Below are 15,694 nucleotides of genomic sequence, written 5' to 3' on the forward strand. Positions count from 1 at the left end.
GGCGAAAATAAGGGAACGCTATTTGCGTTCCTTGTAGGGCAGGAGAAGCACTGAGCTATGGTTTTCCCAGTAGCAACGTATGGCTGTGAGAGCTGGACTATAAGGAAGGCTGAGTGCCGAAGAATTGATGCTTTCAAACTGTGGTGCTGGAGGAGACTCTTACGAGTCCCCTGGACTGCAAGGAGGTCAAATCCGTCCATCCTAAAGGAAATCAACCCTGACTGCTCATTGGAAGGACAGATACTGAAGCTGAAGCTCAAATATTTTGGCCACCTAATGCGAAGAGAAAACTCCCTGGAAAAGGCCCTGATGCTGGGGAAGATTGAAGGCAAAAGGAGAAGGGGATGGCAAAGGATGAGATGGCTAGATAGCATCACCGATGCAATGAATATGAACTTGAGCACACTCCGGGACAGAGTGGAGGACAGGAAGGCCTGGCGTGCTATGGTCCATGCGTGACGAAGTGTCGGACACGACTTAATGACTTAACAACAACAAGAGAGATAGAGAGATAGATTGATAGAGTCCCATCCCCCGCCCCCCCCCCCACATGCAAGATCACAAATATGCATTACATAATTGCAGTGGAAGTCCAAATACTGAGCCAGCTGTGCATGTGACATTTACTAATTTCAAATTAAAATTGGAATAATGGCAATATATTAGTGATGCTGAATAAGCTGGACAAGGTAAATCAGAATCACGAAATATGGTTGTTGTTGTTGTTAAGTCTCTTGGCTATGTGAAAGACTGTTATACCAGTTCATTCTTCATTGGCAGATTTGACACAATATCCATTTGCCTCAATCCAGATCAAGGTTGGTTAAGTTACTATCTTAAGGTTGGTTAAGTTACTATCAGAAACTATCCCATCTGTAATGATCATTCAAACTGATGCAACAGCCTAGAGGAATGTATCTGTGCCTGGATCTATCAGCAGCCATGGGCTTGTGAGCCTCTTGTGATTGATTCTCATTCATTTCAGTCAAATGGCCTATGTATGAGATCTCAGTTTTCAGAAAGTGCTTGTACATCTTTTCGTCTCACATTGAATAATAGGTTGTTGTTGTTGTTGTTTTGTTTTGTTATTTTGTTTTTTTAAGGAGAACAGTGTTGCATAGTGGTTAGAATGCTGGTCTAGGATTGGGGAGACCCAGGTTCACAACACCTCATATGCTGCCACCTATGCTGTCTTGAGCTTTACGCATCTAATGAAGTCGGTGCTTGCCTATGAAAGTTCATGCTAGTCTTCAAGTTGCAGAAGACAAGCAATTTGTACTTTCTGCATGAGACTAACCTGACTACTACTTTTTAACCTTTTGCATTCTTAACCCACACCTCTTTACAGATCTACGCAAAAACTTTGAGCAAGACCCCCAGGGAAAGGAAGTGCCTATTGAAGGAATGATAGTATTGCACTGTCGGCCACCAGAGGGAGTGCCCGCAGCGGAGGTGAGAGATGAGGCCTAGGCCTTTGGCATTTTGCAAAAACCAGTATCCGCTTTGTCAACACTGTTGGTTTAATTGGGTTGTAATGGGAATGCAAAATCAAGGTAGGCCAGCATACTCATTCGTATTACAAATGCCCCTCTCATTTCTCTTTCACATGTGGTATGACTGGACATTGATGTAAACAGTGTAAGAAAGGCTCAGATATTCTTTAAGTCTTCTGTGTGAAATGATATCTGTGTACTCTCTGTGCTTTGAAATGTATATTGAATCTTACGGCACACTCTCCAACTAAATGCAAGATTTATCTAATCATGAAAAGAGAGTGATAGCAAACCCATCCTCTGATGATACATTGCTTACAGCAGTAGAACATAAATAAGCCTCATCCAAATGCATCTGAGTCAGTGCTTGGATAGGTTCCAAGAACTGGAATTATGTCTGATGGATATTGTCACGTTGTTTCCGTTTCCCTGAGTGGCGAAAAGTTCCAGGGGCAGTGATACCTGGGTTTGGCTTCCTTTGCTGAAGAAAAGGCTGGAGACTTCTGATATGTTTGTAATACTTGATTTATGTTCAAACACGCAAGTAGAGCATAAGTGGAAGCAAGCAGCATGTGCTGTAATAAGTCAGCTTGTCCACTATCCCACATCAGCTCCCGACCCCAGAGAGATACCTGGACCCACAAGACAGCTTCAGCTCACAACCTTTTCTCTCCATGCATGTGCACATGTGTGTGCATGCGCATGCGCACACACACACACACACACACACATTTCCTGGGATGTGTTAGTGTTCCCAAGCTCGGATGGTTGTCCCATTCAAAATACTGAGATCTGCAACTATTTCCTAACCATTTGCTCCCATTGAGGAAACATCTGCCAGCTATCCCAGGCCATTAACCAGTAATCTTTCTAATGAAAGGATTGACTGTCCAATAACTGTAACAACATGATACTGCTTCAGCAAAGCAGCAGTTTTGCCATGGTATGATTCTACGCCACCCCAGCAAACATCTTTAGAATATCAATGCAGGATGGCAAGGTCCCTTCCCACATATCTCCCATGCTACTGTAGTAATGTATGACTTGCACCATGGATAACTGATCTTGATTCTAGATACCTAGAAGATGCTCAAGTATGTGTTGGTAGATTATCAGATCTATGGCTGATCAGATCCAGACTCCAGTTATGAATGAAGCTCAATCCAGATGAGACAGGGGTACTTTTAATGGGTGGTTTGTCATTCCAGGAAAGTGGTGTTCAGCCTCTTCTGGAAGGGGTTGCACTCCACCTAAAGGATCAGGTTCATGGTTTGGAGTTGCTTGTGTCACTAGAACCACAAGTGTCCTCTGAAGCATGGGGCATATTCTGCCATGCTACTGTCAGGGTTGGATCTTAGCCCATAGAGTCCCAAAGCAGCTCTGATTCTGAGGAAGAGATACAATCTGTGGGAGAGGAACCCGCTTGCTTTTCAGAGGTGCAGCAGGAGGGAGAGCCCCCCCCACTCACATTCCTGGGAGTGACAGTGACCCTGGCATGGAGAGGGAGGGACAACTTGAGCTTCTAGACGTGAGGCGCAGGCGCAGAGACAAGTGGGAGGTTGCAGGCGCCGAGAGGAGGCGCTCAGCCTGACTGGCACGATGAAAACAGCTGGGCCCCGAGGCCCCATGGGATGGGGGGGACTTTCCCCTCCTACTCCTTAAGTTCAGAGACTTGCTTCGCTTTTCTCCAAATGGAAACCAACTGACGTTCCTAACGCTTAGAATCCCCTGGTAGGCTGCTCCTTTGAGTTTTCCACCTAGTCTCAGGCAATTAGCATCTGTAAGCATCATTAGTTTGAATGGAAATAAAGCCTTGGAAAAGAGCCTTTTTGTCTGAGTGCTGATCCTGGCTACTTGAGGGTTTCAGAAGGCAACAGGGGCATTCCTGACAGCTACAGGCTAGTACACCAGCTGCGACCCTACTTGGATAGAGGTAGCCTGGCTTTACTGATCCATGACCTGGTGATCTCTCCTCTAGATCACTGCAGTGTGGGGCTCCCTGTGAAGACAGCCTGGAAACTTCAGCTAATATGGCAGCAAGACTGTAACCAGGTCCAGGTGCTATTACCAGGCTGAATATGAGCCAACAAGGTGATGTGGCTGCAAAAAAGGCCAATGCTCTTTTGGGCTGCATTAATAGAAGCATCGCTTCCAAACCCCGGGAAGTACTAGTTCCCCTCTACTCAGCACTGGTTAGGCCTCATCTGGAGTACTCTGTCCAGTTCTGGGCACCACACTTTAAGAAGGATGCAGACAACCTGGAGAGGGTTCAGAGGAGGGCAACAAAGATGATCAGGGGACTGGAAACAAAGCCCTATGAAGAGAGACTGAAAGAACTGGGCATGTTTAGCCTTGAGAAGAGAAGACTGAGGGGAGATAGGATAGCACTTTTCAGGTACTTGAAAGGTTGTCCCAGAGAGAAAGGCCAGGATCTCTTCTCGATCATCCCAGAGTGCAGGACACGGAATAATGGGCTCAAGTGACAGGAAGCCAGATTCCAGGCATCAGAAAAAACGTCCTAACTGTTAGAGCAATACAACAGTGGAACCAATGCCCTAAGGAGGTGGTGGGCTCGCCCACACTGGAGGCATTCAGGATGAGGCTGGACAGCCACCTGTCAGGGATGCTCTGACTTGGATTCCTATATTAAGCAGGGGGTTGGACTTTATGGTCTGATAGGCCCCTTCCAACCCTACTGTTCTATGATTCTATGATACCACATAACAGCAGTGTCGTATCATCTCCACTAGTGCTTGGTCTGTTTCTGGGAACGATTCAAAGCTCTGGTGTAGTGTAGTGTGTGTGTGTGGGGGGGGGGACAAGGCAAAGGGCTCCACTTCCCACTTCCCAATAACTTCATAGTCCAGTGGACTTTCAGATCGATAGGAAGCCACCTAACACCTAGAAAGATGTCGGGCTCCTGGGCAGCTGCTTTGCTATAGGAAAGATTGAAATCATGCCACAGTTGCACCCAGTGGTCAGCCCAGGAGGCCGTTGAGGGGGTAGGATGGCTACAAGGCACTTCCAGGTCTAGCAGACCTGAAGGACCATCTGCACTCATACCAGCCTGCCCATACTTTAAGATCAGCAGCAGAAGCCCTTCTCACTTGCCCAACATTTTAGGGCAGTTCGGTGGCAAGTGCATGACAGAGGGCCTTTTCTGAAGTGGCCTCACACCTCTGGAATGGGTTGCTATTACGAGTCCATCAGGCACAATCATTGCATTTAAGAAGGCCTTGAAGACTTACATTTTTACTTGGGCCTTCCACTGACTACCTTTTACCACACTGTTCTAGTTTGTAGCTACAATTGTGTTGTGGATTTGTAGTACTGGCTAGGCCAGAAGTTTTATTGCTAGTGTTTAGGGATTAGGGGTGTATGAACCCCACTTACCAGTCTGCTCTGGGGTCCACTGGGGGGGGAGGCGATCTGTCCCTCCCCCCGGAATCCTCCCTGGTCAGTTCTGCTCCATGGCAAGTCCAGAGAGACATCGGCCAGGGCCGTCCACAGCCGGACGTCCGTCCACTGCCAGGCTGCAGCCGCAAATGGCGTCTGGCGTAGGGGACACCATTTGCATCCCTGCTCTTTGCCATGATTGGCTACGTAAATATCTACGGACCCTATGACGGCAAAGAGCAGGGACGCAAATGGCATAGCAGACGCCATTTGTGTCCCTGCCCTTTTTGTGATTGGCTACATAAATATTTACGTAGCAAATCACGGCAAAGGGCAGGGATGCAAATGGTGTCTGCTATGCCAGATGCCATTTGCGTCCACAGACGGCTGCGGAACAAAGAGGAAAGACCCAGACTGGCCAGCGCCAGGTAGGGTCCGTCCCAACCTTAGTTCACGGGGTGGCAGGGGGGGGAGCAGTCCGTTCCGCAATGGATTCTGGCGGGGGGGGAGATGGATTGTAAAGAATCCATCCTCATTGGAGTCTGTGGTAGGGGTGTACGAAACCGCCTTACCTGGCATCCATGGGGGTCCACAGGGGGGGGAGGCGATCCATCCCTCCCCCCCCCCCGGAATCCTAACCGGCCAGCTCTGCTCTGTGGTGAGTCTGCGGAGCCGCTGGCTGGCTCTGAAGTGCCAGCGATACAGCCGCCATTGCCGTATCGCCGGTGGGCCGGAGTAAGTGAGGCCGCAAATGGCATCCAGGACACCATTTGCAGCCGTAAAATCCTTAATTTAAGGTAAATGCAGCTGTAAAAGGCTGCATTTACCTTAAACTAAGGCCTTTATGGCCACAAATGGCGTCCGGGACGCCATTTGTGTCCTCAGTCAATCTGCTCCGGAGCCGACCGGTGGGGAGGATCCGGCCAGTGAGGATTCCTCTTGGAGGTGCAGGTTAGAGATCCAATCCTCCATGGACTTCGGGGGGCCAGATTCAATAGAATCAGGCCTCATTGGGGTCTGTGTCTGTGGAAGATTTCTCCAACATCCTAGTCTGTGGCGGATTTCTCCACCATCCCTATTAGGGATGTATGAGAATTTTGTTCCTGTTCATGCAAATATGTCCTGTTGGCAACCCCGAATGTGAACATGAGCAGTAAGACAATTCTCAGGATTTTTTTGCAGTTTCTTGAACATGCGTTTGTGTTCGAAAGTGCACACGTGTGCAAGTGTGCACTTCCAAAAATGCAACCTTGTGCAAGTGTGCACCTGTGCACATGTGCAAATGCACATTTTCCCCCAACCACATTTTCACACTTTAGCTTATGGAGGAAGATGCACATTTTTGATCAGGAAAAATCTGCCCTTTTAAAAATGCACTTTTGTCAATTGTGAAAAATGCACACTTTTAAAAATGCCCATTTTTCCTGATAAAATGGTGTTCATATTTGGGAATGTAAATGAGGCAGAGGAATTTGGAGAACTTGAACATTGCATATTTGCCTATCCCTACCCATGTTTGTTCTCTTGTATGAATTGTTATTTTATTACTGTATCAGGGTATTATTTTTATTTTTATTATCATCATCATCATCATTTGGGATTTTAAGACTTCTGCCCTGAAAGTCTTAAAAGGCATCCTAGAAATATTGAAAGAAAGAAAGAAAGAAAGAAAGAAAGAAAGAAAGAAGCAGAATAAACAGACCCTGTGCTTAGAGGAGAAGGGGAGAACTCTGGAAGAAACAGCATAACCCAAGAAGTGTTTCCTTCCCTGAGCTGGGCATCCTGGACCTCCATCTACACCACTGGTGAAGGCTCTTTGATCCAGGAGGCTCTTCTGATGGATTTCCCCTCATATACACTTTTTTTAGTGTAATATATGCACCATATATGCCTTTTTGTGCACTATTTTCCCCAAGGCTCACAACTTCTGTATGCGTTTTTTTCCCCTAGTGTACACGTTTTCTTATTGTATCACAAAATTTGGAGAAGTGCAAGAATGGAAAGATAATTCCATTCTGGTTTGGGACAGATGAATTCAAATGGGTATTGATAGGAATATATACCATTAAAACCAGCTGATGCTGCTCACCAAGGATGTCAGGAGGATTACAGTTTAGTTAGCTGCTTCCCTAGCTTGAAGATGGAGCTTCTGCAACCCATCCACTTCTCCTTTTCCTGGAACATGTGAGCCGGCCCTTTTTGTTAAGATGGCATTCTTTGCTTAACCCTTTGCATTTCAATCAAAGGTGAGTCTTGACTCTGCCCAGAAGGGCATTGATTGAAGCCCCTTTGAAAGCATGGAACCCCACCCAGCTCCTTTCCTACAATAAAATCAGGGCTACAAAGCTGCTCCAAGATTTTTTGCAGCCCAAAGTGAAGGACAAGATGGTGCCCCCCCCCCATTTTATGTACAGAAGCCAACTGGATTGGACTCACAGTTGAATCTCCCTTCAAGACTGGCAGAGGCAATTGATAACATCCTGAAGGTAGCAAGCTAGCTTAAGGGACGCAGGGCAGGCTGAGTAGCATACACAGCTCTGTCGACTTCACCGCCATTCCCCATCCCTCAGCATCTGCTGCCGAAGGCAAACGCTTCACTCTGCCTAGTGGCAGGGCTGGCCCCGCAGGACTAGCACAGCAAGTAAGTCCTCCTTCTTCATGGGACAAGTACCTCAGGCTCCTGGCACAATCACCCCATGCTGGCAACAGCTGGTTTTAATGGTATATATTCCTATCAATGCCCATTTTAATTCATCTGTCCCAAACCAGAATGGAATTATCTTTCCATTTTTGCACTTCTCCAAATTTTGTGATACAATAAGAAAACATGTAGACTAGAAAAAAATGCATACAGAAGTTGCGAGCCTTGGGGAAAATAGTGCACAAAAAGGCATATATGGTGCATATATTACACTAAACAATGTGTACATGAGGGGAAATGCATACAAATTTTCATATGAAAATGTGTATGAATTTTTGCGGAACTGATGCAGAAATGGGATGGAATGAGCTTAGGCTTGGAAGAAAATAAAATAAAATAAGAACATTATGGAAAGTAAAACAGCTTTCTCATTCCTATTGGTGCCTACTTCTTGAATGAGCTTTAGGCTCTAGGCAAAGCCCTTAAAAAATATCTCAGAGACTTTAAAACTCTCTATATGTGTGTTGCCATGGTGTGTTTTATGGTGTTTAGAGTGGTTTTAATTGTGAGAATGTTTTTAGGTCTCTGCATTGTTTCTTGTTATGATGATCTCAGCCTCTGCTTCTTTTAAATTGACTGTTTCACTGTTGTGCTGCTTTCTGTTGTTTTGATTTATGTGTGTGGATTTTATTTGTGTCATTATTTTTTATACTTTGTCCGGAGTACAGAATTGTTACAGGGCAACTAACAAATCACATGAATTAATAAATATCCCAGCATTCTGATATGAATCAAACTTTGACCTTCATTTTTGAGCAGCCAGACTTCACATCCTGTGGTAAAACAGTTTCTGGATCATACCATATTACTTCAGGAGCACATTTTTTATTATTATTATTGAATGTTTCCTCATATTAATTAATTGAATGATTTTTTTTTAAACACTCCCTGCATATAGGAGAATACCATGTTAGGAATACGAGTTTAGCTAGCTTTCTCCTGTATGATAGTTTTCTACATGTAGGATTTTTTTCACAACAACTTCCATCATTTATTCAGCTTGACTAGTGGCTCTGATTAATTGCCCCACCCAAGATTTCTCCCTCTCTCTGTACACTACCTCTCGGTGTAAAGACACCATCAGTCTCTTGGGTGTTGGACACTGTTGTCTCTGTTTGGCAGGGTGAAAGAGGGCAGTGGCTGGTTTGGGCACTCAAGTGTGGTGTGGTCCTGCTTGACAAAAGCTTGGTCACTGGTGTTCTTAGCTTAGCCAGTGGGCATTAATGAAGTTGGGGACTGTTGCATCTTGCTGGCCAATGTCCAGAACAGGCACGGTCCCTGTCCGCTCTGATGTGATCAAGCAAGGGCATTTCAATGTCTTTATTCATTTAGCACCATTGTTTCACATGGCATTGAATGTACAAAGTACAAGATAACAGATCTCTGGCTCGAGGAGCTTTCAATGCAACATTTGACAACACAGGAAGGACGGGGGGATGGAGGCAGGAACAAAACAGTGATAGTATGCTTAGGACCAAGATATCTGAAGTATTATCTTCTTCCGTGTATACCTGTCTGGACCCCAAAATCATCTTCAGTGGTCTTTATCAAGGTGCCTTCATTAAATGAGGTGCAGCACATGTCTGCTAAACAGAAGTCCTTTTCAGTGATGACACCACAGTTGTGGAATTGCCTACCCAGAGAAGCTCACCCGGCAGCTCCTTCAGTGTCTTTTCAGAGCCAGGGGAAGATCTAAAAAAAAGAAGAAAATCTCAGGCTTTTCAGTTTTACACATAACTGCTTTTAAGACCTTCAGCACTACTGCTTTCTCTACTGCTAGTTTTACTATGATGTTTCTTTTAGGGCGCAATCCTATGCAGATAGGTGGACACCTCCGAACTTGGGCAGGAGAAGCACAGAGGGAATTGTTCGCTCCATGCTTCTCCTGCCCTGCATTTTTGGTAGACAGCCGATTGTGGTTGTCTAGCTGCGGGAGGGCAAAGCGGAGGAAGAGGCTGCTGTACAACACATTAGATGTGTCGTACAGGCATTTCCACCCTCCCCACCCTGGAAGGCCCCTAGAAACCTCCTTTTCGACTGCTCTGTGCTCCACTTGCGAGCGCGGAGGATGCGGCTGTTCTGCATTGCCTCCAAGGCAGTGCGGAAAAAGGGGGAGGTTGGTTCTCTGGCAACCAACTTTGGAGCATGGGCTCCGAGGTCAATTCCCAGAAAACCAGATATCCCATGGCCATCTAGCCGCTGTCTATCGGCCATAGGACTGCTCTCTTAGTGAGTTTTTGATTCTTTGCTCATGTGGTATTTTTATATGTTGCGTGCGTGTGCGCGCGCGTGTGTGTGTGTGCGCGCGCGCGTGTGTGTGTGTTGGGGGCAGGGTTCTGGACACCACCAAGAAAACTTATTTTTTATATTTATTTATTTATTTATTTATTTATTATTAAATTTATTAATCACCCATCTGGCTGGTCACCCAGCCACTCCGGGCGATATACAACATACCATAAAACAATTTAAAACAATAGAATTCTACCATAATTTTTTTTTAAAATACCCTAACCCACCCCAAATGCCTGCCTGAACAACCACGTTTTTAATGCACGACGGAAGCTCATTAAAGAGGGGGCATGATGGAGTTCCCTAGGGAGGGAGTTCCACAGAGTGGGGGCCACCACAGAAAAGGCCCTCTCCCTCGTCCCCACCAGTCTAGCTGTCCTGGCAGATGGGACAGAGAGGAGGCCATCCGAGGCTGATCTTGTTAAGCGGCCTGTCTGGTGTTGCTGGAGGCGCTCCTTAAGATAGGCTGGGCCTGAACCATATAGGGTTTTAAAGGTCAAAACCAACACCTTGAATTTGGCCCGGAAAACAACTGGTAACCAGTGCAACTCCTTCAGCACTGGAGTGATGTGATCTTGCCAGCGGCTGCCTTTAATCAGGCGAGCCGCCGCGTTCTGTACCAGCTGCAGCTTCCGAACCATCTTCAAGGGTAACCCCACGTAGAGCGCATTACAGTAGTCTAAACGAGAGGAGACCAGGGCATGTACTACCGATGGGAGCAGATGGTCGGGAAGGAAGGGGCACAGCCGCCGTATCAGATGGAGTTGATACAGCGCTGTCCGACTCACAGCTGACACCTGAGCCTCCATGGACAGCTGGGAGTCCAAAATGACCCCCAGGCTGCGGACCTGGTCTTTCAAGGGTAGCCGTACCCCATTCAACACCAGGTCAACATCCCCCAGCCTCCTCTTGTCTCCCACCAAAAGTACCTCGGTCTTGTCAGGGTTCAGCTTCAACTTATTCCTCGCCATCCAGCCACTCACCGTCTCCAGACATTTGGACAGGGATTCTATGGCCAACCTTGGTGAAGATTTGAATGAGAGGTAGAGCTGCGTGTCATACGCATATTGATGACACTGCACCCCAAACCTCCTGATGATAGCCCCCAGCGGCTTCACATAGATGTTAAATAGCATCGGGGAGAGGATGGACCCCTGTGGCACCCCACAAGTAAGTGGCCACGGGTCCGAAACCTCCTCTCCCAGTGCTACCCTCTGGTACCTGCCGGAGAGGAAGGACCGGAACCACCGCAATACAGTGTCTCCAATGCCCAACCCCTCCAGGCGGTCCAGGAGGATACCGTGGTCAACGGTATCAAAAGCCGCTGAGAGGTCAAGGAGAACAAGGAAGGAGCATTCACCCCTATCCAGAGCCCTCCTCATATCATCCACCAAGGCGACCAAGGCCGTTTCTGTCCCATGCCCAGGCCTGAAGCCCAATTGAAATGGGTCTAGATAATCAGTTTCTTCCAAGTGTGCCTTCAACTGCACCGCCACCACCCGCTCAATCACCTTGCCCAAAAATGGCAGATTTGACACTGGGCGAAAGTTGTTCAGAACTTGAGGATCCAAGGAGGGCTTCTTTAAGAGCGGTCTTATCACTGCCTCCTTGAGGGCTGATGGCATCACTCCCTCCTCAAGGGAGGCGTTCACCACCGCCTTGATCCCCTCACCCAGTCTCTCTCTGCAGCTCATAATGAGCCATGATGGGCAAGGATCAAGTAAGCAGGTGGTCGGCCTTACAGATGAAAGCACCTTGTCCACTTCATCAGGAGGAAGAAGCTGGAACCGATCCCACAAAACTGGTTTGCCACAGGCCGCCTCTTGCTCACTAACTGTATCCACAGCGTGCAGAGTAACACACCTAATCTGATCAATTTTATCTGCAAAGTACCTTGCCAAAGCCTCACAGGAGGCCTTAGAATGCTTCAGTGGTTCCGGAGCCACAGGACCGACCAGGCTCCGGACCACTTGGAACAGCCTCCTGGGACAGCACTCTGCAGACGCGATGGAGGCAGCATAATATTCCTTTTTTGCTGTCTTCACCGCCACGTGATAGGCTGAAGATACAGCTCTAGCCCGTGTCTGATCGTCTTTGGAGCGAGACTTCCGCCACCGGCGCTCTAGCCGTCTCACCTCCTGTTTCAGAGCTCGTAACTGCGGATTGAACCATGGTGCAGTCCGAGCCCTGTTCAGGGGGAGAGGGCGTTTCGGAGCCACCCGATCTAATGCCCCAGTGATTGCGGCATTCCAGCCACCCACCAGGGTCTCGACCGAGTGGCCATTGGCATGCCCCAGAGAATCCCCAAGCGCGTTCAGGAATCCATTTGGATCCATAAGACGCCTGGGGCGGACCATTTTAATGGGTCCTCCAACCTTCGGAGGGGTTGTGGAACCGAGAAGTCCAATGTCACCAGATAGTGATCTGACCATGACAAGGGGGTGGTGGATATACCCCCGACTTCCAGATCACTCCCCGCTTCTCCAGAAACAAACACAAGCTCTAGTGCATGACCGGCTACATGGGTGGGCCCAGTTAGAATATGGTGCAGCTCCGAGGAGGCCATGGTCTCCATGAAGTCCCGAGGTGCTCCTGTGAGGATGGCCTCTGAATGTACGTTGAAGTCCCCAAACACCAGTAAGTTAGGGGACTGTACATGCACATCAGAGACCACCTCAAGCACCTCGGCCAGGGAGTCAGTCGTGCAGCGGGGTGGACGGTACACGAGCAGAATCCCCAGACTGCCCTTAGGCCCAACCTCCAGTACATGCACTCAGCAACCTTGGTCTCCCGGAGAGGGGGTCTGGTGAAGACCAAGGACTCTCGGTAGATAACAGCCACTCCCCCTCCCCGATCCCCAGCCCTCGGCTGCTGTGCATACGAAAATCCGGCTGGACACATGGCTGCAAGGGTTGGAGCAGCAGCCTTGGCCAGCCAGGTCTCCGTAATACATGCCAGGTCTGCACCCTCATCCAGGATCATGTCATGGATGAGGGAGGTTTTCTGGGTAACAGACCTGGCATTGCAGAGCAGCAAACGAAGGCCGGAAGATGGGGTCACGCCTCCCCCAGCCATCCTTTGGCTCTGGACAGGCCCGGAGCAGGGGACAGATACTACACATCTCTCCCTTGTTCCCCTTACCTGGCATGGCCTGCCCCTAGCGCTCCGCCAGCGCCTGCCGCCCAGCCTTGGTATGTTCTGGCCCCCAACACTCCCCCCACTGCCTCCATCAGGTGGACACATGCCCCCTCGCTCCCGCCTATCAGGCAGGCTACCCACCCCTAAAAACACAACAAAATCCCCCCCAACAAAATAAACAAACAAAACAATTAAAATCCCCTTAAAAATGCCAGGCAGGAGTCCACAGGGAAGGCCTAGTGGTGGTGGTGGTGGTGGTGGTGGTGGCACCAGCAGGCCCAGCAGCAGCAATCATGCCTCTTCCCCAGTAGTAGTAGTAGTGGTAGTAGTAGTAGTAGTGGTGGTGGTGGTGGTGGTGGTGGTGGTGGCGGCGGCGGCGGCAGCGGCGGCTTCTCCTGCAGGCCCTGGCTCTCCCAGGCCACCTCAGCCAGCCAGCTTATGTAGCCCCTCCAGGGAGGGGCAGGTGGAGCAGCACAGCTGGCTCGGTACCTGGGGGCCTGGTCCTGCAGGGACTGCAGGGACTGGCGGTCTGCCAGGGAAGGCCTGGTGGTGGTGGCAGCGGCGGCGGCAGCAGCAGGCCCAGCAGCAGCAAGCACACCTCTTCCCCAGTAGTGGTGGTGGTGGCTTCTCCTGCAGGCCCTGGCTCTTTTAATGGAGAGTATGAAAACATTGCTCCTGCTGTGGGGGCACTTGTGATTGTTATTGTTTGCCAAAGCCTTCATTGAAAAGGTGGATTTTGAGGAAGGATTTGAAAGGGACAGGGCAGTTTCATTTTGCTGCCCACTGCCATGGAGAAGAATCTGCTTTTGATTTTAGTAGCATTTGCTAATCTTGCTTGCTTCATGACCACATGCCTCTCCTGGTGGGAAGGGGTCAGAAAAACCCAAGCAAACAGAACAAAGCAAATTCCTTTAAAAATAAATAAATAAATGCCTAAACACTTTGAAAAAGCCCCCCCCAGCCTCCCTGCTGGGATCCTGGTTTTATTCATATGCCAATCTATGCACATGTAATCAATTAATCATGGATTGTTTGATAAAATAACTTTAAGTGGTTGACCAGGATGTGTTGCTGATATTTTAATTTTAAGGGGAGAACATTCAAACATGCAGCCCTCCACCTGTAGCCTGACGGGGTGCATTCTAAGATCAAGTGCACAACGTAGGGTTAGGGATTTGTCCAGATCAAGCTTTAGAAAGGGAAGCATAATGAACTGGTGGAAGGCAAATAATGTTATACGGTGCTTCTAGTCCTCTGTGGAATGAAAACACTGTGAAAACAAAGACTCATTAATCAGTTGTGGCCAGCGGTGCAGCTGAGCAAAACGGCCTCTCTTGAAGTTGATTTTGTAGTTTCCTTTTGATCGGTGTTGATCACAAATTTCAAGGCATTCCGGCTGTTTCCTAAAACTTTTGTCACTGTTGATGTTGAGTGTTCTTCCTTCAGAATCACGGCAGACTCTGATGAACCGTCATTGCTTTTCTGAAACTTTCACTTCTGTCCTCTGCACAAAACCATCCACCCACCTTCAGATTAATAGTTGAGAATAGCACATACCATATTAGATAAACTGTTAGAATGCATTTACGCATCCTCCCCTCCTGCTCCTTCCCAATGGTGTCGTTGTTGTTAACTATTATTAATATTATTATTTTATTATTATTTTATTATTATTAATATTATTATTTTAACAGACGTACTAGTAAGTTGTTGTTAGCTATTATTGTTGTTATTACTATGGGGGCATAGTGTGATGGAGCACCTGCTTTGCATCCAGAAGGCCCCGGGTTCAATCCCCAGCCTCTCCAAGTACGTCTGGAAAAAAACTCCTGCTAAAAACTTGGAGAGTTGCTGCCAGCCGGTGTCAACAATACTGGGCTAGATGGACCAAGGGTCTGACTCAGTCTAAGGCAACCTCCTATGTTTCTATTATTATTATTATTATTATTATTATTATTATTATTTATTTTAATACGTGTTCTTGTATGTAGAACTACAGTTACATTTTTGGAAATGTAAAAATCAGTTGGATTCACTAATTGGTGGATTTATCCTTTGGTGTGTTGTGCAGAAGCTTGGGAGACCGACACAGAGGGTGTCAAGCTGGATATTTTTGTGTAGCCGTAGTAGTAATAACAGTAGTCACAATACAACACCATTTACATCCTGCTTTTCCTTTAAGGAGCTCAAACCAGAGATTGAACTTTGGTATCTTCTGCCTGTAGAACACGTGCTCTGGTCCAGACAAAGGATATGCTCCAGAACTCTACATTTCTAAGAATATTAAAACAACAACAATTAACTTGCTTCTGATTTCCAATCTAAATGTGTTGCTGTTGAGATTGCAACCTTTCACACCTTCAAAGTAACACAGGAAGCTGTGTTATACCAAGTTATCTGTCCATTGAGTCCAGTATTGTCTACTCTGGTCATGGTTCCACAAGATCTCATTCAGAGGTGTGTGTTTTTTTTCCATCATGCCCTACAGGATCCTTTTAACTGGAGATGCCAATTCTTCGGTTCCACCACTAAGCTATCATCACTCCCCTTCCTAGAGATAAACATCAGAGTTGCTACTTGGTACAGTGACTGTGGGTGGTGTGGGATGCCATGTACAAATGCCTGCACAAGCCCAGTGGGTCATATAGGCTCTCCCCTTTCTAGTTTGGGATGA

At 47.6% G+C, this 15,694-nt stretch overlaps 1 protein-coding gene across 1 annotated transcript in view; it reads left to right on the top strand.

Moving 5' to 3' along the window:
- The window catches only part of UNC5D (unc-5 netrin receptor D), a 721,393-nt gene that overhangs the window by 418,327 nt on the left and 287,372 nt on the right, over positions 1 to 15,694 (top strand). The window contains exon 5 of the mRNA XM_084807245.1: positions 1,349 to 1,452. Within this exon, the coding sequence (XP_084663371.1) occupies positions 1,349 to 1,452 (104 nt within the window). The remainder of the gene's footprint in view (positions 1 to 1,348; positions 1,453 to 15,694) is intronic.

Source organism: Heloderma suspectum, chromosome 6 (assembly GCF_057233095.1).
Source record: "Heloderma suspectum isolate Gila_16-S chromosome 6, 16-S_ref, whole genome shotgun sequence".
NCBI lineage: Eukaryota > Metazoa > Chordata > Lepidosauria > Squamata > Helodermatidae > Heloderma > Heloderma suspectum.